This window comes from Hyla sarda, chromosome 10 (assembly GCF_029499605.1).
Source record: "Hyla sarda isolate aHylSar1 chromosome 10, aHylSar1.hap1, whole genome shotgun sequence".
In the NCBI taxonomy this organism is placed as follows: Eukaryota; Metazoa; Chordata; class Amphibia; order Anura; family Hylidae; genus Hyla; species Hyla sarda.
Window position 1 is genome coordinate 73,923,937 of NC_079198.1, and position 23,416 is coordinate 73,947,352.

The window sequence follows — 23,416 nt, forward strand, 5'->3', positions numbered from 1 at the left end:
CAAAAGTGACCAAAACATAATCCAGGAAGCATAGGAACTGAGAAGTGGTCTGTGGTCACCACCTGCAGAACCACTCCTTTATTGGGCGGGGGGGGGGGGTATCTTGCTAATTTCCTATAATTTCCACCTATCCATTTGCACAACAGCATGTGAAATTGTCAATCAGTGTTCTTCCTGAGTGGACAGTGTGATCTCACAGAAGTGTGACTTACTTGGAGTTACATTGTGTTGTTTAAGTGTTCCCTTAATTTTTTAGAGCTGTGTAGTTTGTATTGATAAAGTCAGGGCTTTAAACACCGGTGCTAACCACAAGATCTATTCTTTATATGTAAAGAACACCTTTATCTGCTGGGGAGATTTGCCATATATTTCCGTGATGTGCACATAAGGTGCATCATATGATTGTGTACCCTGTGTAATGTGGCAGATACTCTGCTTAGATTAGTGTTTCCCAATCAGGGGGTCTCCTGCTGTTGCAAAACAACAACTCTCCAGTATGCCTGGACAGCCAAAGGCTGTCCAGGCATGCTGGGAGTTGTTGTTTTGCAACATCTGGAGGCACCCTGGTTGAGAAACACTTGCTTAAATAGCGGGGATCAGCACTGGGCATGTGTCTGCACAGGACTATAATCCTCTGTAGTAAAAGAAAAGAATCTATAGCGCATGTCACAGAGCCTAGTCTGCAGACATCTCTGCACTCATTTTCCTTATGTCCGATCGATCAAAACTTTCGACATGTCAAATGTTTTTATTAAAATGACAGGTACACTTCAAGGTCCAGGATATGCCATAATTGTCTGACAGATGAGGATGCCGCCTACTGGAACCGCTCGCCTATCTAGAGAACAGGGGTCCTCCGACCTCCCATGACACCTCTTAAGGGTGCGTTCACACGCTAGTAACTAGCAACAGGTTTCCCGCTGTGAGTTACGCTACCATTCATTTCAATGGGTCCGCGGACAGTCTGCAAATCTGCCACTGTTGCGGACTGTCTGTGGACCCATTTAAATCAATGGTAGCGTAACTCGCAGTGGGATTCCCGCTGCTAGTAATAGCATATGAACGGACATAGCACCAGGCCTCAGAGGTGTCGCCTGCTTCTGTTAAACATTTATACCGTGTCTTGTGTGTATAAGTCATAAATGTGTTGGTCTGCTAATGGCTACTGTACATGCTTTTATATGGAACAGAGAAATAAGGGAAAAGTGGTCAATCTCCTTTGTCTGAATTTTTTTTATTTTTGTGACGTCCTAAACTTCCTATACTGTATTCTTATATAACTTTCAATTTCTTATGATTCCTCTGTAGATTCCAAAGTTTTTTTTTTTGTTTTTTTAATGTACAAAAAAAAGTGCTATGAAATGCCCTTTCCATTCCCTAGGAATATAGTCCTATTAAAGGTTACATGGCCTGCATGGAAAGAGGTGAGGGGGTCCTGAATGTGCGGAGGAGACGCCTGCTCCACCCTGAATGCCCTCCTGCTCTGTGTCTCATGAAGGGGCTGTTCCTTACAAGACAAGCGCTCAATTCATTGCACTTGTAAACACGAAGCATGATGAGGACGTGTTGTGAGGAGAGGGGCGCGCTGGGTACAGCCATTCACCATCACTCTCAGACCCCTGCTGGATTTCATGTTCATATGATGAAGGTAGCAGATAGGAAAGGGTCTTCTCAGGTTGTTTGTCCGTACTGTATGATGGCTGCCTACACAGTGTTTTCATTCCTTCCATCCATTATTACCTACCTGTAAATGTCTCCGCATGTGGTTACTCACATTTGTATTTCTAGGCGTCATGTAAGCATGTATGTGTCTGTATGTATATCTATATTAAAGAAAGATGGCGGATAATCAGTAGTTCGCTGGATTATAAATATTAAAGGGGTTATCTTATGATAAATTTGTATTCATTTTTATAAAGTATAAAGTATGCCATACAAGTACTGTGTTTTTTCCTCCCTTCCATGTGTCCCCATTTTTGACTGTGTTTGAAAGCTCAATATAGAATGAATGGCGCTCTGGCTGTGTATGCACAGTACACTCCATTTTTTAAGTCAGTGTTCCTCTGTTCTCCTAATGGGAGAAGGTCTATATTCAGACCCCCATTAGTCATTTTGGTCTCCTATAAGGCAAGGAGCAAAAAACAAAAATGCAACAATGAAAATAGGCTGTATAAGGCTGCGTTCACATGGCCGCTGTGCTTAGCTAAAGGGAAGTCCATAGGTCAGTCAATTGGAAGGACAGGACATGAGAGGAAAAAAATACTGCATCTCCAGTCTTCTTTTTTTTTTCTCTGTTCAACTATTGTAAAATCCTTTAAATGGTCACTGTCAGATACAAAAAATTTTTTAAATGTTGTACATCGTGGCAAAACATTTAACCTTTCTAATATACTTCATAAGAAAATGTTATTTCCTTTTTTTTATACAAATCATGGCTTATAAATTGGTTTTGTCCAAGCTGAAGCACAGCCATGGATATAGTCCAGTAAGTAAGGGTGGGCTATCACTCCTCTGTGCTCTCTCCTGTCCTATGTCCTATCAGACAGGAGAGAGCACAGAGGAGTGCTATCAGACAGGAGAGACTACAGAGGAGTGCTATCAGACAGGAGAGAGCACAGAGGAGTGCTATCAGACAGGAGAGACTACAGAGGAGTCCTATCAGACAGGAGAGACTACAGAGGAGTCCTATCACAGGAGAGAGCACAGAGGAGTGCTATCAGACAGGAGAGAGCACAGAGGAGTGCTATCAGACAGGAGAGAGCACAGAGGAGTGCTATCAGACAGGAGAGAGCACAGAGGAGTGCTATCAGACAGGAGAGAGCACAGAGGAGTCCTATCAGACAGGAGATTTAGGTCAATGGGATACGTCTGGACCCAGTTGAATGAATAAAAGCAACTTCCATAAACAGCGCCACTCTTAGCCTATTAGCCTAGTGGTTTTCTCTGGTACTGCATCACAGCCCTATCCAAATTTTATTGGCAGAGCTGTAATATGAGATCCGTCCTATAGACAAGAGTGGAGCTGTTTGCAAAAGAACAGACACGTTTTCACTTGTCATGAAACATATTAATGCCCAGGTAGCCATTTTAGGCTTGTTGTAGTCTTTTTCAATTGGAGAAAAATGGCTGTCCCATGTTTACAACCTTCCTTTTTCATTTAACAGTATTATCTGCTGTGAATTCCATGAAATTCCAAGTGTTTTTCTGCTCCTCCTCGCTGCAGGATCATGTGATAACATTTTGTAGTTCCTATTCGATTTTATTTATGGGTATGTTCATACATAGCTACATATAAGCTGCAGATTTCACGCAAGCAAATCCAAAGGTAAAATCTGCAGCATTTTGTCAGATTTTCAGCTAAAGATTTTATGTGTCCACTGACTGAAAACATTGAATAAGCTGTGAACATACCCCAATAGTATCTCTGAAATGATTTGTGATCTATGATTTCCTTCTTCATCCCCCCTCCACTGCTTGACGTGGGCTTAAAGGGGTAGTCCAGTGGTGAACAACTTATCCCCTATCCTAAGGATAGGGGATAAGTTGCAGATCGCGGGGGGTCCGACAGCTGGGGCTCCCCCGCGATTTCCTGTACAGGGCTCCGACAGCCCGTGGAAGGGGGTGTGTCGACCACTGCACGAAGCGGCGGCCAACACGCCCCCTGAATACAACTCTATGGCAGGGCCGGAGCGCTGCCTTCGGCAATCTCAGTCTCTGCCATAGAGATGTATTGAGGGGGCGCATCTGCCGCCGCTTCTTGCGGTGGTCGACACCCGCTATCTGGCCAGAGAGCCTGGCCCCCCATACAGAGAGATCACAGGGGGCCCCAGCGGTCGGACCCCCCGCAATCTCAAACTTATCTACTATCCTTAGGATAGGGGAAACGTTTTTCACCACTGGACTACCCCTTTAAATTTGACCGTAAGTAGTATTATGCATGTTGTGCTATGTTTATACACAATATGTAAGTTAAACATTTTCTTTCTTTTCTTTTTATCCAAGGTTGCCATTAAGATAATTGATAAGACCAAGCTGGATGATGAAAACCTGAAGAAAATTTTCCGTGAAGTACAGATCATGAAGATGCTTTGTCATCCCCATATTATCCGACTGTATCAGGTATCAAAGATCTGTGTTACCTAAACAGTATTTCTTCTTTAAAGAAAGAATAATTCTGGTGTGTCTTCTCTTGCCAAGTATTTTTAAAGGGGTCCTCCACTGGCCAGCATTCGGAAATAAAGGTTTCGAATGCTGTTTTCACACTGCCGGCGTCGGCCTTGCCCCACATGACATCACGGCCACGCCCCCTCAATGCAAGACTATGGGAGGGGGCGTGACTTTCCGCTGCTCTGTTCACATGGATACATTTCTGCTAGCAGAATTCCAAAGCTGAATTTTGTTCTGCCTGAAGACAGAACATGTTCATTCTTCAGGCGGAATCCACGAGTAAAAAAGGCCATTGAAGTCAAATGGATTTTTTTTTTCCTACTGAAAAAAATAGTTTTGTATCGAAATCCATGTGGAAATTCTGCACAAATTCCATGCAAGGAAGAAAATAGCAAAAAACTAGATTTTTTTGACCGAAATTATTCTTTTTCAGTTCAAATTCCTCAGTGTGAACATATGCTTGGTCAGTGTTTCTCAACCAGGGTGCCTCCAGCTGTTGCAAAACTACAACTCACAGCATGCCCGGACAGCCGACGGCTGTCCGGGCATGCTGTGAGTTGTAGTTTTGCAACAGCTGGAGGCACCCTGGTTGAGAAACACTTGTCTATAGGGGCTGGCCCTGTCCACATTGACATCTTACTTTAACAGGTTGCCGAAATATACACGCCTCAGAAGACCCAATCATAGTGTAAATGAACCCTAGAGACAAAGAAGAAGAAATCAAGTGTAAGAAACCCATCTGAAGCTAAATTCAGCTTTAAGTAATAGACTACAGATCCTTAAAGGGGTATTCCGGGCAAGAACATCTTATCCCCATCGAAAGGATAGGGGAAAAGATGTCTGATCGCAGGGGTCTCGCTACTGGGACCCCCTGCAATCTCCCTGCAGCAGCTCGCATTCTATGCATAGCTGCACCTGAAGTTTCAGAAACCGCCGGGCTTCCGAGACGGGGACGTGACGTCACGCCACGCCCCCTCCATTCATTTCTATGCAAGGGGGCGTTGCGGCCGTTACGCCCCCTCCCACAGAAAGGAATGGAGGGGTCGTGGCGTGACGTCACGTCCCCGTCTCGGAAGCCCGGAGGTTTCCAAGACTTCAGACGCAGCTACGCATAGAATGCGGGCTGCTGCAGGGAGATTGTGGGGGGCCCCCCGCGATCAGACATCTTATCCCCTATCCTTTCTATAGATGTTTGCCTGGAATAACCCTTTAATCCAGACTTCCCACTTCTCATATAGTAAGCATTGTCTCCCAAAAAGATTTAAGCAAAGACAAGTTGTGGTGGGAGTTGTAGTTTTGCAACAGCTGGAGTCACCCTGGTTGGGAAACACCCACCCTAGGTTTTTGTCACCTGACCTTTTGATTTCAGCAAGATCCAATGACAGCCTAACAACTATATGGCATCGTAGACCGTGGAGGATGACATTTATTTATTTATTTATTTATTTTTTTGTTTGTTCGCCTGTTTTCCCTCTAATTTACACTGAATATATATATTTTTTAGATAACTAAACTGCCTGTGTACTTGTAGAGTCAGCTTCAGAAGGTTGCACAGATTCATTCATGTTTATCCCCACTGTTTATTGATAGGCTCCCTATCAGACATCGCTGAATAAATACAGCGTGATTACGAGACCAACTCTGCAGGTTTATCTGCCGGTCACCTGGTAAACCTTATCACTAGCTGGTTACTTGACATTGATATCCAAGTACAAAGAAAAAAACAGAATAACCCTGTCCTAGAAGACCAGTCAAGAATAAAGTTTTTCTTTTTGTATTCTTACGGGCTAAAATATTAAATCGACATGTGCTCCCATTTTAAATCCAGCGTTCATGATCCTGCTGTCCTCATCCTGTGCCTGTTTAAATGGCTGCAGTATTGTTGTAACCTCGTGTCATACACACTATGATCATTGCTGTGGATAGGGATTAGCTGCAAAGATGGACTGGAGAACACATGACCATTGGAGAAGATTGGGATTTAAAAGCAAAATATATTTTAGGTTTTTTTCCCCAAGTTGTGCTACATGTTACTGCCTAATACAACTTAGCAATATAAACAAGCAGCATTATGAGAGTTTATGATGTTTGCTGTGGCTTTCATTTGCAGCCTGCAGCTTTATTGCTGCTGATTTAAAAGGTTACCATTAACCCCTTAAGGATCAAGAGTTTTTCCGTTTTTGCACTTTCCTTTTTTCCTCCTTACCTTTTAAAAACCATAACCCTTTCAATTTTGCACCTAAAAATCCATATGATGGCTTTTTATTTGTACCATCAATTCTACTTTGTAATGACAGCAGTCATTTTACCCAAAAATCTACGGCAAAATGAAAATAAATAAATAAATGTGCGACACAATTGAAGAAAAAAACACACCATTTTGTAACTTTTGGGGGCTTCCGTTTCTATGCAGTACATTTTAAAAATGAAACCTTCTCTTTATTCTGTAGGTCCATACGATTAAAATGATACCCTACTTTACCGTATTTATCGGCGTATAACACACATTTTTTAGGCTAAAATTTTTTGCCTAAAGTGTACCTGCATGTTATACGCTGATAAGCCGCTGCAGTTCAATTATTTAAAGCGGGCGCTTTAAATCAATGAACTGCAGCGGCTTTTGCAGGTCCAGAGACCGCCAGCGCTGCCGGCTTCAAATCCCATTAAGGACAACAATAAATAAAGTGTTATTATTATAATAACGTCATCAGAGAGAACTGTGCTCATGATGTCATCAGAGACCATTCCAAAAAGAAAAGAATTTCCTCTGTAGTATTCAGCAGCTAATAAGTACAGGAAGGATTAAGATTTTTTTTTAATAGAAGTAATTTACAAATATGTTTAACTTTCTGCCACCAGTTGATTTAAATGAAAAAAGGTTTTCACCAGAGTACCCCTTTAAATCACATTTATTAACATTTATTTATTTATTTATTTTTAATTACACTTTTTCTTTTGCATTGTTATAGCCCTAGGGGGCTATAACATGCATTATACTGGCTGCAGACACTGATCAATGCTATGCCATAGCATAGCATTGATCAGTGTGATTTGCACTTGATTGCTCAAGCCTGGATCTTAGGCTTGGAGCAATCAAATGCCGATCGGACAGCGTGGAGCCAGGCAGGGAGCCTCCCGTTTTCCTCTCAGCTGTTCAGGACCGCCGTGGTCAAATCGCGGCATCCCGAACAGCTCCGCTGAGCGAACACTCAGCATATTCTCCCGTTTTATATGCCGTGATAAACTTTGATTGCGGCGTCCGGCGATGTCCGGTATTACCTGTGGTCCCAGTTGCTGATAGCAGCTGGGACCCCGCAGATATGAAGCGCGCTCAGCTTCTGAGCGCGCTTCACAGATTGGGAGCCGGCAACACAGATGTAAATATGCATCCGTGGTTGTTAAGGGGTAATAGTACTCCCCAGAAGTGTCCCTGATATTTCCGGACATATCCTGTCACCAGAAACACCATCAGACGTACTTTTTAAAGTGCCTGTCCAGAAATGACCCGAGCATCTTTTTCTCACTAGTTGTGTAGTTATCTGTTGTTTATTATTGTTCTGCTCCTCTAGTAGACAACAGCTCTCCTTGTCTTCATGTTAACCTGCAGAGCTAGACGGGAAGATGAATGGTGTGGTGAGGTGCTACAGTGAAACTGCTCACCTGGAGAAGTTGTGTCCAGAAAGACACAACAACTTGTAAGCGTAGAATGGATTGATCCTGGTGGTGCTGCCTCCCGGGTGGTCGGTGTCACGGGGGGTTCCGGACCGACAAAGACCATTTGAGGGTAGGAAGGTGAAGAAAACGCGTTCTCGGATCCACTCGAAGTATCATACAGCACTCGTGCAAGAGGGTGAAGATAAAACTGATTTATTTGCCAAAAACATAAACAAACGCGTTTCGAGGTACAGCATCCTCTTCCTCAATGTGAGCGTGGCATCTCACATTGAGAAAGAGGTTGCTGTACCTCGAAACGCGTTTGTTTGTTTTTGGCAAATAAATCAGTTATATCTTCACTCTCTTGCACGAGTGCTGTATGATACTTCGAGTGGATCGCGCCTGAGGACCCTCCATGCTAACCTGTGATAGGAATGTGTTCATACACAGCAGCCAAGGAGGGAGGAAGACCAGGAGGTATGAGGAGCCGGGAGGTATGGCAGCGCTGCCGTAATAGGGATCTGCTAAAAAGTAGGAAAATAAATCAAAAGTAAGCATCACGAATAGACACATAGGGGGAGATTTATCAAAACCTCTGCAAAGTAAAAGTTGCCCAGTTGCCCATAACAACCAATCAGCTCACTTCTTTCATTTTTAACAATGCCTCTGCAAAATGAAAGAAGTGATCTGATTGGTTGCTATGGGCAACTGGGCAACTTTTCCTGTAGACAGGTTTTTATAAATCTCCCCCATAACTTCTTGGTATAACAAAGCAAAGTAACACGTACTAGAGGGTTTTCTGAACTCTGATATTGATGGCTTATTTTTTTGGGTAGGCCATCAATATCAAATCGTTGAAGCTCCAACTACGAACTACAAACCCCCTAGAGATCTGGCTGCAGTGCTCTAACATCTACAGCAGTGTTTCCCAACCAGTGTGCCTCCAGCAGTTGCAAAACTACAACTCCCAGCATGCCCGGACAGCCGTTGGCTGTCCGGGCATGCTGGGAGTTGTAGTTTTGCAACAGCTGGAGGCACACTGGTTGAGAGACACTGATCTACAGTATCATTGTATTACACTTAGTAGCACCTGTACCTGGTACTGCAACCATCAGCAACTTTTTCCTATTCAAGTGTGATGCCGGGTTTACTCTACAGAAGTATTCTGAAGATTCCAAGGACACCGCATAGAAGCTCGTTATTTTGCCGAAAGAATGAACATGTTCACTCAGATGAGAAATGTCAGTGGTGGAAAGCTCCGCCCCTAAAATTCTGTAGTGTGCCGTATTCAGAGGAATCCCATAGACAGCAATTGGACTCATCGGAATTTCAAAGTGGAATTCCACATTTGGAAAATGTTGTGTGAATCCAGCCTAAGAGTGAGCTGTAATGCCAGGTACAGCAGCTACATAATGTATCATTAAAGGGGTACTCCGCCCCTGGCATCTTATCCCCTATCCAAAGGATAGGGGATAAGATGTCAGATCGCCGGGGTCCCGCTGCTGGGGACCCAGGGGATCGCTGCTGCAGCACCCCGCCATCATTACTGCACAGAGCGATCTCGCTCTGCGCAGTAATGATGGCGGGGTGCTGCAGCAGCGATCCCCGGGGTCCCCAGCAGCGGGACCCCGGCGATCTGACATCTTATCCCCTATCCTTTGGATAGGGGATAAGATGCCAGGGGCGGAGTACCCCTTTAAGCTGATCAGCGGGGTAACTGGAGTCTGACCCCCAACAATATGATAATTATGGGGCTACTTTTGGAATAGGCCATCATTATCAAAGTAAAGTTTCATAAACTTTAATAGGTTAGCCCCCTTTGACACTATAAGAACACTTCCGTTATGAACGCCCGTGATAAAAAGCCTTGAAATTGGCAGTTATACAGCCGGTACAAAATCACTAACGGCCGTTAGAAAATCCCATTTTAGTCTATGGGATTTTTCTAATAGCCGTTTTAACCCGTTATCGCCCATTATTAATAACTGCCGTTATTTTGTGACAGGCGATAGTAACGGGAGAATTAGTCCATGCGCTTTTTCTCCCGATCTTTTGCCTGTCACAAAATAACGGCCTATAATGGGTTAAAATGGCTATTAGAAAAATCCCATAGACTATAATGGGATTTTCTAACGGCCGTTAGTGATTTTGTACCGGCCGTATAACTGTCGATTTCCAGGCTTTTTATAACGGGCGTTCATAACGGAAGTGTTCTTATAGTGCGAGAGGGGCCGCCTTATACAATTCCAAGTAACAAAAACAAATAGCCCAATAATTACAGTATTTATCTATATATACATTTCTAGACGTAACCAGAACATCACAACTGATGATTGTGATCCCTCTTAAGAGGGACATGTCTTTTTTATTTCATCACTAACTAGACAGATTTACCCACTTTTATATGCGTCTTCCTACTTTTCATTCTCTTACTGGAAACAACAGGAAAGTGAGGAAATGGCAGGGAAGGCAAGAAAGTGAGTTTTCTTTAAAATCAAAGCAAAAAACAAAATGGATGAATTGAAAAGCATTTCTGGCAACAGGTGCCATAGAAAAAGCTGGATTTTGTTTTCTCTGCTCTGTCCTATTCTGTCAGTGGATGACATTTTGTTAACAACAGAAAGTAGAAACTATGTGGACAGGAAAGACAACACCCATGCCTCACCTATTTACTTGTCAAAAGTTTAAAGGGGTATTCCGGAGGAAAAAAAAAGTTTTCAAATAAACTGGTGCCAGAAAGTTACAGGTTTGTAAATTCATTTTGTTTAACAATCGTAATCCTTCTAGTACTTATCAGCTGCTGTATGCTCCACATGAAGTTGAGTTGTTGTTTTCTGTCGGACCACAGTGCTCTCTGCTGACACCTCTGCCCATGTCAGGAACTGTCCAGTACAGATGTTTGCTATGGGGATTTGCTCAGTTCTTAACATGGACAGAAGGTGAAGCACTCAAACACATGCTTCTCCCCTCTTGTTCTAATGATCCTGGGGTCTGGACAATCAGATTCACTAAAATCTAAACGTTTGCCATGTCTCAAGAACAATTAAACATTTTTGGTGAATGACAGGGACACTTTTTTTTTAAACTTTATTTACCCAAACCATGATGCATATGTTGGCCTCTTCTACTGTTCTGTTCAAGCACTTTGGTTCTAAGAGGTTTTCCTTTCCCATGTGATCGTGTCTTGGGGCTCTGTCTGAGATAAAAACAGATTGAAAACATTGTCACCTATCCCTGCAACATCCTCATCCCAACTTTCCTGGGTCGTGACTGAACGGAACTTCCTCATTTTGTAATGACATGCGGCCATCTTGGCCTATCTTTGGCAGATCACCGCTTCGGCCTGCAATTGGCTTTGTGCTGGGCAGTGAATGGGGCACTGGTAAAGCCAGCATCGACATTTACATAAGCTTCTGCTAAAGACATGGACAGATTTTCTTCTGCACAGTATCAAATTAGTTTTAATTAGTTTAGGTTGTGCTTACTGTTGTCAGTGGGGAAAAAATAGACATTTTTCAATACGTAAAAGCAACATTTTATGCCACTAAAAGGAACTCTCCAAAAGCTGTGTATGAACATATCCTTACGCTGCCCCAAGTGAAGGCACAGCTGTGATGTCTAAACAGGATGAAGCCATCAATATGGATCAGGTTTGAGAGAACTCTTCCTGGACAGTCTGCGGCTAGGGCCGTGTTTCTCATCCTGGGCACCCCAGGGCAGTTGTTGGGTAACAATGGCAACTTGATTTCAACCTGCTCAGACTCCTCATAAAAGTTATGTGAATGCTATACCTGAACCTACTACAGGCTTCTTTGTGGTAGGGATGGAAGAAGGGGCTGAAAATGTGTTTTTTAACCTTTTATTGTTTCCTTACCATCTGTTTGTTTCATCTGTTTGCTATAGGTGATGGAAACTGAGAGAATGATCTATCTTGTGACAGAATATGCCAGCGGAGGGGAGATTTTTGGTAAGTGATGTTATGATTGGAATCAGGTAAAATTATCATTTGGTGAACTCAAGAAGGGATAAAGTTTTGTTTCGTGACAGAAGTAAATGCTTTTAGATGCCTTTTGGCATATGACATGTAATGACGAATCGATGTCTACAACCGATGAATTAGAGGAATGAACATGGAGTGCAGTCTGGTATCTGTTGTGCTGAATGTTATTGCTTCAGGGATGTTTGTTATCCACACCCAAATCTAAGGTCTTCTGATGCCTGCAGCGTGTCTGGGAGCATGTAGAACCATCCCCACCAGGAGAAGAAGGGTTAATCAAGCCGCGTGACTGGTAATGAGATACGGGTCCGTCGTGCATGCAACAGCCTGACTCTGTAAACAGGATGTATCATGCGTGTGGGAGTCATAACATCATTTAACCCATCTCTCTCCTTTGGGGCTATAGTGAGTTAAACAGGGTTGGAACGGTATTGGGGTTTGCAGTAGTACGTGCCTTCCTCATCGCATTGTCCTCTCCTTCCTTTGTTGCACCTAATAACCAGAACGGATTTCAGCTATGGTATTAAGCTATCACTTGCTACTGCAGTGGATTAAAAAATCAAGAGGATTAAAAAGGGAAGATAGAACCACTAGCAGAATGTCCTAATTTCTGGAAGTGTTAGGGATCCCGTTGCCCCCCTTTGCTTGGCTGAACATCCTGTTCTAAGCCCTTCTTGTTAGCACAGCTCCCTGCCTCCCTTGCACCCTCCTCCTGGCTGTCCACATATTCTTTCTGCACAGAAACACTTTGGTTTCCTTGCATTCCTACAGCAGCCACCCCTATAAATAGGTCTCCTCTCTTCAATCAGATGGCTGACATTCCTCCCCAAAGTGCTGAATCCTGTCTCCGCTGTGCAGGTGGAGCAAGTGGTTTGCACTGAGTTGGTCCTCTCTAATGCAGACTACCAGCCCTTGTTTCTTATGTTTTGTGATAGCAGAATCTTTCAGGTTAAGTATGTCTTAGATTTGTTGGATTTTCTGAAGTTCTGTTTTCTAGATATCCAAGGTGTCTAGATCTAGAAGGGACACATCTGCCACAGCTAATTTTATACTTGTATCTTTAGGGCCATTTTCTATATCATATAGCAGATGGCAGAACCAGTGGTTTAAATCATCGATCTCCAAACTGTAGACCTCCAGATCTAGCAAAACTACAAATCCCAGCATGCCAGACAGCTAATGGCTTTTGCAACATCTGGAGATCCACAGTTTGGTGACAAAGGGTCTACATGTTTTTCTGGATTAATTCTTATTCTCCTATAGCGGAAGGTAGCTGCTATCCAGTCACAATCCTGACAACCCATGGGCAGGCATAATGAACAACTCTACCATGGTACCCTAGGATCTGCAACATCAGAACACAAGAAACCAATGTTCAGTCGTCCCTCAACATACCATGGTAATTCGTTCCAAATGAACGATCGTTAGTTGAAACCATCGTATGTTGAGGGATCCATGCAATTAAAAGAATAGGAAATTATACTCACCTGTCCCCGCCGCTCCCGACCATCGCCACTGCCCTGGATATCGCCCTCCATCGCTGTTGCCGCGTCCCGAGAGTGTCCCCGCTGCTCCGGACTGTCTCCGCGGCCTGGGATCATCACTCTTCATCGCCGTCATAACATCGCTGTGCACAACGTTCCTATTGGATGACGGGACGGCATGTGATGACGACGGAGAGCGATGGCGATGCAGGGGATCCTGAAGAGGATGATCCGGAGCCCTGAGGACAGGTAAGAGATCATCACTGGACCACACAGGGCTCCTTAAACTGCTATCCGGTGGCAGCTGAAGCAGTCTGCGCTGCCGGATAGCCATTTATGCGATGGCCCCGACATACAAAAGCATCGTATGTTGATGCTGCCTTCAACATGCGATGGACTCTGAGAGGCCATCGAATGTTGAAATGATCGTATGTCGGCGCCATCGTAGGTCGGGGGTCACTGTATTTGTGTGGCTCTTGGTCATGGCTTTGACACCACAATTACACTTTGCACAACATAGAAACATAGAATGTGTCGGCAGGTAAGAACCATTTGGCCCATCTACTCTGCCCAATAATCTGAATCCTATGAATAGTCCCTGGCCCTATCTTATATGAAGGATAGCCTTATACCTATCTCTATCTTATATGAAGGATAGCCTTATGCTTATCCCTATCTTATATGAAGGATAGCCTTATACCTATCCCTATCTTATATGAAGGATAGCCTTATACCTATCTCTATCTTATATGAAGGATAGCCTTATACCTATCCCTATCTTATATGAAGGATAGCCTTATACCTATCCCTATCTTATATGAAGGATAGCCTCATGCCTATCTCTATCTTATATGAAGGATAGCCTTATGCCTATGTCTCTCTTATATGAAGGATAGCCTTATGCTTTTCCCATGCATGTTTAAACTCCTTCACTGTATTTGCAGCGACCACTTCTGCAGGAAGGCTATTCCGTGCATCCACTACTCTCTCAGTAAACTAATACTTCCTGATATTACTGCAGAAACGTTTTCCCCTCTAATTTAAAACTATGTCCTCTTGTGGTAGTTTTTCTTCTTTTAAATATCCTCTCCTACTTTACCATGTTGATTCCCTTTATGTGTATAAAGTCTCTATCATATCCCCTCTGTCTCTTCTTTCTTCCAAGCTGTACATGTTAAGGTCCTTTAACCTTTCCCGGTAAGTTTTACCCTGCAATCCATGTACTAGTTTAGTAGCTCTTCTCTAGCCCTGTCTAGTAGGTGCAGTCATTTTAGCTAGAATCAGGATTACCACTCTGTCTGGCATCTATCTGTATGTTGTATTCTGGTATCCTAAAACTCTTGTCTCCACCTATGGAAATCCCCTTAATGGTCTATTCACACATACAGTATTCTGTACAGTTTTGATGTGCAGGATTTTGTGCTGCAGATTTAAATGTAAACTGAATGTCTGAACACAGCTTGAAATCCTGCGCATCAAATCTGTGCAGAATACTGTATGTGTGAATATACCCTAAGCGTACATTGTGTCCTGTGCAGATTTGATGCACAGTATTTGTTACTGCCGATTAGAAGCTGTGCTCAGTCATTTAGTTTACATTGAAATCTGCAGCAGAAAATCCTGTGCATCAAATTTTTTTTTGTGCATTTTTGTTTAAGGGATTTACTCAGAGAAAATATATAACAAATATATATATGCCATCAGAATGGCTGTGCAGGAAGGCTGTAGTGCAGCAAATGGTTTGCAGGTTTGTTTGTAGTGCATTTTAACAAAGTAAATGGTGTTCTTTAACAAATTAGAACAAAAACAAAGCCTTGTCTAGCCTAGTCACGCATCATGAAGCTTACAGTGGGGCAAAAAAGTAGTCAGCATCCACCAATCGTGCAATTTCTCCAAATTAAAAAGATGAGAGGCCTGTAATTTTCATAGGTATAACTCAACTATGAGAGACATAATGAGAAAATAAAAATCCATAAAATCATTGTCTGATTTTTAAATTATTTATTTGCAAATTGTGGTGAAAAAATAAGTATTTGGTCAATAACAAAAGTTCATCTCAATACTATGTTATATACCCTTTGTTGGCAATGACATAGGTCAAACATTTTCTGTAAGTCTTCACACACTGTTGCTGGTATTTTAGCCCATTCCTCCATGCAGATCTCCTCTAGAGCAGTGATGTTTTGGGGCTGTCACTGGGCAACACGGACCTTCAACTCCCTTCAAAGGTTTTCTATGGGATTGAGATCTGGAGACTGGCTAGGCCACTCCAGGACCTTGAAATGCTTCTTACAAAGCCACTCAATCATTGCCCGGGCGGTGTGTTTGGGATCATTGTCATGCTAGATGACCCAGCCACATTTCATCTTCAATGCCCTTGCTGATGGAAGGAGGTTTTCACTCAAAATCTCAAGATACATGGCCCCATTTATTCTTTTATATGGATCAGTCGTCCTTGTCCCCAAAGCATGATGTTTCCACCACCATGTTTCACAGTAGGTATGGTGTTCTTTGGATATAATTCAGCATTCTTTCTCCTCCCAAACACCACTTGAGTTTTTACCAAAAAGTTCTACTTTAGTTTCATCTGACCTATTGGCATTCTCCCAATCCTCTTTTGGATCATTCAAATGCTCTCCAACAAACTTCAGACGGGCCCGTACATGTACTGGCTTAAGCAGGGGGGACAAGTCTGGCACTGCATGATTTGAGTCCCTGGCGGTGTAGTGTGTTACTGATGGTAGCCTTTGTTACTTTGGTCCCAGCTCTCTGCAGGTCATTCACTAGGGATTTTTGCTCACCGTTCTTGTGATCATTTTGACACCATGGGGTGAGATTTTGCGTGGAGCCCCAGATCGAGGGAGATTATCAGTGGTCTTGTATGTGTTCCATTTTCTAATAATTGCTCCCACAGTTGATTTCTACACACCAAGCTGCTTGCCTATTGCAGATTCAATCTTCCCTGCCTGGTGCAGGTCTACAATTTTGTTTCTGGTGTCCTTCGACAGCTCTTTGGTCTTGGCCATAGTGGAGTTTGACTGAGGTTGTGGACAGGTGTCTTATATACTGATAAGGGTATGTTTACACTGCGGTATTCCCGCGGAATTCCGCAAGTAGAATTCCGCGCTGTGAACAATTATCATCAGTGTGAATGGGTCTTTCGCGAGACCCGTTCACACTGCAGAATTTCAGCGGCGGACCATTCCGCCACTCCTTGCAAAGAAAGAACATGTTCTTTCTTTGCGCGGAATTCTCGAGCACTGCATAGCAGTCAATGGTGACGGTGCAGTGCTGCCGTGCGGTCTGCCAGACAGAATCTTCCCTCGCAGAATTCCGCAAACGGAGATTCCGCAGTGTGAACATACCCTTACAAGTTCAACCAGGTGCCATTAATACAGGTAGCGAGTTGAGGACAGAGGAGACTCTTACAGAAGAAGTTACAGGTCTGTGAGAGCCAGAAATCTTGCTTGTTTGTAGGTGAACAAATACTTATTTTCCACCATAATTTGCAAATCAATTCTTTAAAAATCAGACAATGTGATTATATGGATTTTTTTTCTCATTATGTCTCTCATAGTTGAGGTATACCTATGATGAAAATTACAGGCCTCTCACCTTTTTAAGTGGGAGAACTTGCACAATTGGTGGCTGACTAAATACTTTTTTGCCCCACTGTATGTATATTGTTGTAGTGATAAGAAACTTGATATCTACTGATGGGTTCACATGTTTGAATCATTAGTCCTTTTATTCTCAGGACCACTGGAGCTGCCATGGGTTGGACCATCTCAATCTAAAATCATGTCATTCCTGACCAATAGACCATAATTATCCAAACTACTACTACTCTATGACCTGGAGGCTTCAGTGCGGAGGGACCATGTAACATTATGGTGGAAGCAGGGGGGTGGGGGGGGTTACGCACCCTTGTTCCTGGAATTTGTGGGACAGCCCAGCAGACAGCCTCCCACTTTTTAGACAGTTATAGCATGTAAAATCTTGTGGGAAGACGGAAGCATCAAAACATGCAGAAAGGAGGAAGTTTGAGCATATAAAAAATAAGAGTAGAAGTTCTGCTAGTTGTATTGGTTTTGGTTAGTCTTAACCAATGGAAATTCCACGCATTTTGCTCCATCTGACAGCTGTCACTGATCCCTGCCCCCCCCCCTGTCTGTCTCTTAATGACACATTGGGTCATCCATTTGGTTGACATAGTTTGCATGTTTGATATCATCCAGTTCTGTCACTTCAAACAATGAATTCTGTAGAGTGCAAAAATGTTATACTATGATTTCTAATAACACGTCTGGAGACTGTTTTCACCTGGAGAAAAACCTTCTTTTGGGCATGTTCTGCTTTTAGAGCTTAAATAAGAAGTTTCTTACATTATAACATTCCTGATATTCAAGCAAATTAAATTGATCACTTTTGGTTCAGCGCTGCTCCAAAGTCCCCTGCTGGAAGTGCTCTGGTAAGATAATGGTTAATGCTGCAGCATGTGATGGCGGAGACCAGTGGTTAGTGGCAGTGTCCCACACACAGTGTACGGTGACATTATCAGAGCGCTTCCTCCAGGACTCCTAAGGACCATATTGGTAATGGTAAGTGTAAGTTTTTAGTCCCCCCCCCCCGCCTCCCTCCTTCTGTACCACTGCCATTTTTTTTGTTAAACTTTAAAAACAAAATTAAACTAAACTTTTAACAAAAACAAACTACCGTATATACTCGAGCCGAGTTTTTCAGCACAATTTTTCACGCTGAAAACGCCCCCCTCGGCTTATACTAGAGTGAACTCTCCGCCTGTCAATCCCTTCATCATTGGTCTTCAACCTGCGGACCTCCAGATGTTGCAAAACTACAACTCCCAGCATGCTGGGTGTTGTAGTTTTGAAACCTCTGGAGGTCTGCAGGTTGAAGACCACTGCGGCCTTCGTCATCATCCAAAGCCCCCCCCCCCTTTTGTTTTGTACTCTCCTCCCTTCAGCGGGAAGTTAGGGTGAGCTGGTCTGGGCCATCTATGTTGTAGGGACTGTCCGGTGGGGATGGTTAGTCGTTGCGGGCTGTCCATTTTCACCGGGGGGGGTTGGGGGACTCTTCTCTGTGCTTCGGGCCCGGACCAGTCACCTTACCTTGACGATGACGCACAGGGATGTTCATGCTCAACGTCCCTGTGCGTCGTCGTCAAGGCAATGTCACTAGTCCGGGCCCGAAGCGCAGAGAAGAGGCCCCCCCCTTGGTTTAAATGGACAGCCTGGAACGACTAACCATCCCCACTGGAGAGTCCCTGCAGCGTAGATGGCCCGGACCGGCCCGAACCAGGGGAGGTGAGTACAAAACCAAAAGGTGGGGGTCGGGGTGATTGCTGGATGATGACGAAGGCCGCAGTGGTCTTCAACCTGCAGACCTCCAGAGGTTTCAAAACTTCAACACCCAGCATGCCCGGACAGCCGATGGTGGTCCGGGCTTGCTGAGAGTTGTAGTTTTGCAACATCTGGAGGTCCGCTGGTTGAAGCCCACTAATGAAGGGATTGACAGGCGGTGATGACGGGGGTCTGGATGATGTATTTCCCACCCTAGGCTTATAGTCGAGTCAATAACTTTTCCTGGGTTTTTGGGGTAAGATTAGGGGCCTCGGCTTATATTCGGGTCGGCTTATACTCGAGTATATACGGTATGGAGAAGGATTTTGCTGGTCTTTGCACTAAGCCTGGTCAAATTGAAAAGATTGAGCATTCTGGGGCAGTCAGTGTGGGCAAGAATGATCACACCAGGGATCTGCAGCAAATAGAAATATTACACCTAATGTGGTGGTGTGTGTGTACACGTGCAGTTTCATGCTATTACAATTTGCCAATGATTATTACCTCCATTTCAATCGTGTGTACTCCCCTAAATCACATAAAACATAAGATTTTCCACAAATTATTCATCACACAATCAGATGTGATTTTGCAAAATGCTCTTTTTTTTCTACTCTGACTCTCATATTCATTTCTTTAAAATACATAGGTGCCACTATTTTGCTAATCAGCGAGCTCCCAGACAGTGTAGTGCACACGTTTGGCCTCTAGGTGTCAGTGTTGCTGTATGTGGACAACTTACATTTGTTTTACATTTTAACCTTGTGTTTTATGTTTAGCTAAGTTTTAATTTTTTTTTAATTATGGGATTAGAAGAAAATTGCAGTGGGTAAAATAAGCACTTATACTGAATAAGCGGGATAACATTAGTTATATTTTTTATGTTGTCAGACTATTAAAGGTTTTCCAGTTTTAGATTAATAAAGTGTAACACTTTGTATTTTGATACATTTTATTGTGTTTTTTTTTCCGTTTTTTTTCCCGTTTTTTTCACCATTTTCAAGATCACAGCTTTATGTCCGTGAAGGACTTCCTGATGAATTTTTAAGACTTGTTTATTTAGAATTTGTTAAGAAGACTGCTTGTTACATGTTTTGAGACTGTGAGATAAGGCCGCTCTTACATGCAGTGCTAGTGGCTAATGCTACATTAATATCATTGGCCGACAGGGCAGGGACTTGCTGCTTCAAGCAGTGGCAAGTCCAGGTTCTGCCTTACAGTATCCATAAATTGTCAGCGCTAGTGGCCATGGCTGGCGCTGGCAATATACCGATGATTATGGGCCGCACCTATACTTTCCAAGTCCCAGTCCAGCGAATGTGAATTTTGCTGCATAACCATTTTGGATTTGTGCTGAAACAGATTCTGCCATGTGTGGATGTAGCGCGAGTCTCTGGGCTAGAATTCAGTAAAGACTATTGAGAACAGTCTTATGTGGTGAAATGGTAATCGTCCGCTCCTTTCACTTGTAGTATTACATACAGCTGGGCCCAGTAGTCCTTTTCACTTGCACTCCATCATCTGACAGCCCTTTATTCTTGTATTACAGATCACCTTGTGGCTCATGGGCGTATGGCGGAGAAAGAAGCGCGCAAGAAGTTTAAGCAGATTGTCGCCGCTGTCCAATTTTGTCATTGTAGGAATATTGTGCACCGAGATCTGAAGGCTGAGAATTTGTTGCTTGATGCAAACCTCAATATAAAGATCGCAGGTGAGTAGAGCAAACTGAAGACATATATATCTAGTTCTCCAGTACACAATGGTGTTGGGGACACGGAGATGACCTTATTGTGATAAATACAACTTTTTACAATTGCTTGCATGAAATAGTATTTCCACTGGATAAGCTAAGATCTCTATACCCAGGTTTCATTGTGCAGTAATCCTGATCTGTTTGTAGAATGTACTGAGTGAGCCTTTAAGAACTAGTCTTCATTTTGCTCCCCCTAGTGGCAGCCATGCACAGCAAAAATTGTTAGAAGTTTCTGCACTTTTGCAATCATCCTTATAGCTATTTCACATCTAAATCAGGAATTTATCAACTTGTCTTTGCTTAAATCGAGACAAATCTTTTTTTGGAGACAATGCTTACTGTATGGGAAGTGGGAAGTCTGATGGGTTTCTTACACTTGGTTTCTTCTACTTTGTCTCTAGGGTTCATTTACACTATGATTGAGTCTTCTGAGGCATGTATATTTCGGCATCCTGTTAAAGTAAGATGGCAATGTGGACAGGCCCAGCCCCTATAGACCAGTGTTTCTCAACTGGGGTGTGTCCAGCTGTTGCAAAACTACAAGTCCCAGCATGCCCGGACAGCCAACGGCTGTCCGGGCATGCTGGGACTTGTAGTTTAGCAACAGCTGGAGGCACCTTGGTTGGGAAACGCTGCTATAGAAAATGCCCCCCCCCCCCCCCCCCCACACACACACACACACACACACACACACACACACACACACACACACTCCTAGCTGACTAGAGTGGGGCTGTTTGATGTCAATGAGACCTGTACCTGCAGTTGCTGATATATGCAAGCCTCAGAGACTGTGGTAATGGGGAACCAGCCTTAGGCTGCATGCACAGCGTGTTTTTGCAATACAGTTCCCGTATCAGGTTTATGATGAAAAACAGAATCCTAAAAACCGGACTAAACTGTATCAAAACGTGTGTGTACAAATTTTTCAACCCGTATACTGTTTGAAAAATGTCCGGTTGCGTCCGTTTTTTTAAGAAAAAAAAAAAAAAACTTAGATGTTTTTAACTTTTCACTCCAATTTGAATAAAGTTTCACTTGTTTGATTGAAATTCCAAGAAAAAAAAAGTGTGCAAAGTCAAAAACAGTATGGTGCAAACCGGATGGAACCGAATGCACAGTTCTGTACCGTTCCCATGTTAAAAAAACAAAAACAAAATGTATACGGTTTAATAAGGTTTTTCACCCGGACTAAAAAAAACCTGGTAGTCTACGGTTTTGGGTATGGGTAAAAAAAAAACGGACAAAGCTGTATGACGCAAAACAGCTGCAACCGGATGATGCATTTGACAGACGGTTTACAATGTTAAGTCAATGCATACGGTTTTCTATACGGTTCCGTACGGTTTTTAAGTTGAAATCGTATACGGGAACTGTATAGCAAAAATGTGATGTGCATGGACCTTACAGAGAAGTTAAAGGGGTACTGCGCCCCTAGACATCTTATCCCCTATCCAAAGGATAGGGGATAAGATGTCAGATCGCCGCGGTCCCGCTGCTGGGGATCCCCGGGATCCCTGCTGCGGCACTGCGCCATCATTACAGCACAGAGCGAGTTCGCTCTGTGCGGAATGACGGTCGATGGGGCCGGAGCATCGTTACGTCGCGGCTCCGCCCCTCGTGACGTCACGGCCCGCCCCTTTCAATACAAGTCTATGGGAGGGGGCGTGGTAGTCATCACGCCCCCTCCCATAGACTTGCATTAAGGGGACGGGCCGTGATGTCACAAGGGGCGGAGCCATAACGTCACGCTGCTCCATCCCCCGTATCGCCCGTCATTACACACAGAGCGAACTCGCTCTGTGCTGTAATGAGAGCGGGGTGCCGCAGTCGGGATCATGGGGCTCCCCAGCAGCGGGACCGCGGCGATCTGACATCTTATCCCCTATCCTTTGGATAGGGGATAAGATGTCTAGGGGCGGAGTACCCCTTTAATACTGGATTTCTGGTACTTTTCCTCTGTACAGGCTGCAGCCAAGAGAAATAATAGAAATGTTATTTGGATGTTATAATTTCAAGAATATCTTTGTGACATTCGCTTGTTGTCACAGCTCATTACTAATCCCACAATGATGGATATATGGTAACCTCTCCCTGCACTATACCTGGAACGTGATGAGTGTATGTAACCTATAACACTCCAACTGCATAACAAGAAGTGAGGGTTGTAGGTGTCAGAACTCTTAAAAGTCATCCTCTGGACACATACGTTTTGTTAGTGATGTCCAGGACGGAGAATCCTGGCAGTCATGTGCTGAGGAAGAGGGTGGTGGGGGTGATATCCCTTTAGGAAGGGGCAGTAGCTGTGCAGGGAAGCCTGAGTTGCAGCCTTTAACCTTCTTACCTTGCGTCGCTGTATTTTATTATATGCCATTATTACTAGAGCTCTCAGGTGATCATATAAACGCTCACGTCTCTATATTTACTATATACCCAGACAAGCTTCAGAAGGCTGTCCTGCGATAGTTAAGAATCTATGAGAAAGAACAAAGGCGCTCCATAGGGTAAATCACACCGGAGAGGGGGTATGGAAATAGGATGAACCACAGGATGAACCTGGGTGGTTGTGTACCAGCATACACAACAATGGTAATCATATAAAGCAAAGGATCCCCTAATGGATGATACAATGTTTCATGGTAGCTTCAAATGATAGGCAGGATCAGCGGTGCGAACAGGCTGTCAGTGCCGCAGATCCTGCCCATCCTTTGAAGCTACCACGAAACATTGTATCTGCGATAGTTCTGGATATACATAGCGTCAGTATCTACTTAGGTCCTGTAAAAAAGAGATGGTGCCATGTTACTCTAAAGGGAGCAATCTCCTTAAAACGTCTCCCTGGGGATTCCAGGCCATTTGAAGTTGTAAAAAATATGAAGAGAATGTCCGTTCGGCACTGCGGATCCGCCACTGCTGGAGGTACCTGGATAGGGGCTTTTTTTTGTATTGGTTCTTGCTAAGGATGTGTTGGTGGGGATCAGGCTAAGGGTACATTCCCACA

The 23,416-nt window shown here is 43.7% G+C and overlaps 1 protein-coding gene across 3 annotated transcripts in view; it reads left to right on the forward strand.

Annotated features, from left to right (window-relative positions):
• The window catches only part of SIK3 (SIK family kinase 3), a 171,431-nt gene that overhangs the window by 75,631 nt on the left and 72,384 nt on the right, over positions 1-23,416 (forward strand). For 2 of the 3 annotated variants that reach the window (XM_056544368.1, XM_056544370.1), the window contains exons 2-4: positions 4,003-4,119; positions 11,725-11,788; positions 20,212-20,373. In XM_056544368.1, coding sequence (XP_056400343.1) covers positions 4,003-4,119; positions 11,725-11,788; positions 20,212-20,373 — 343 coding nt within the window. Of the gene's footprint in view, positions 1-1,518; positions 1,649-4,002; positions 4,120-11,724; positions 11,789-20,211; positions 20,374-23,416 lie in introns of those variants that run through there. The other variant, XM_056544369.1, reaches the window with a different exon arrangement.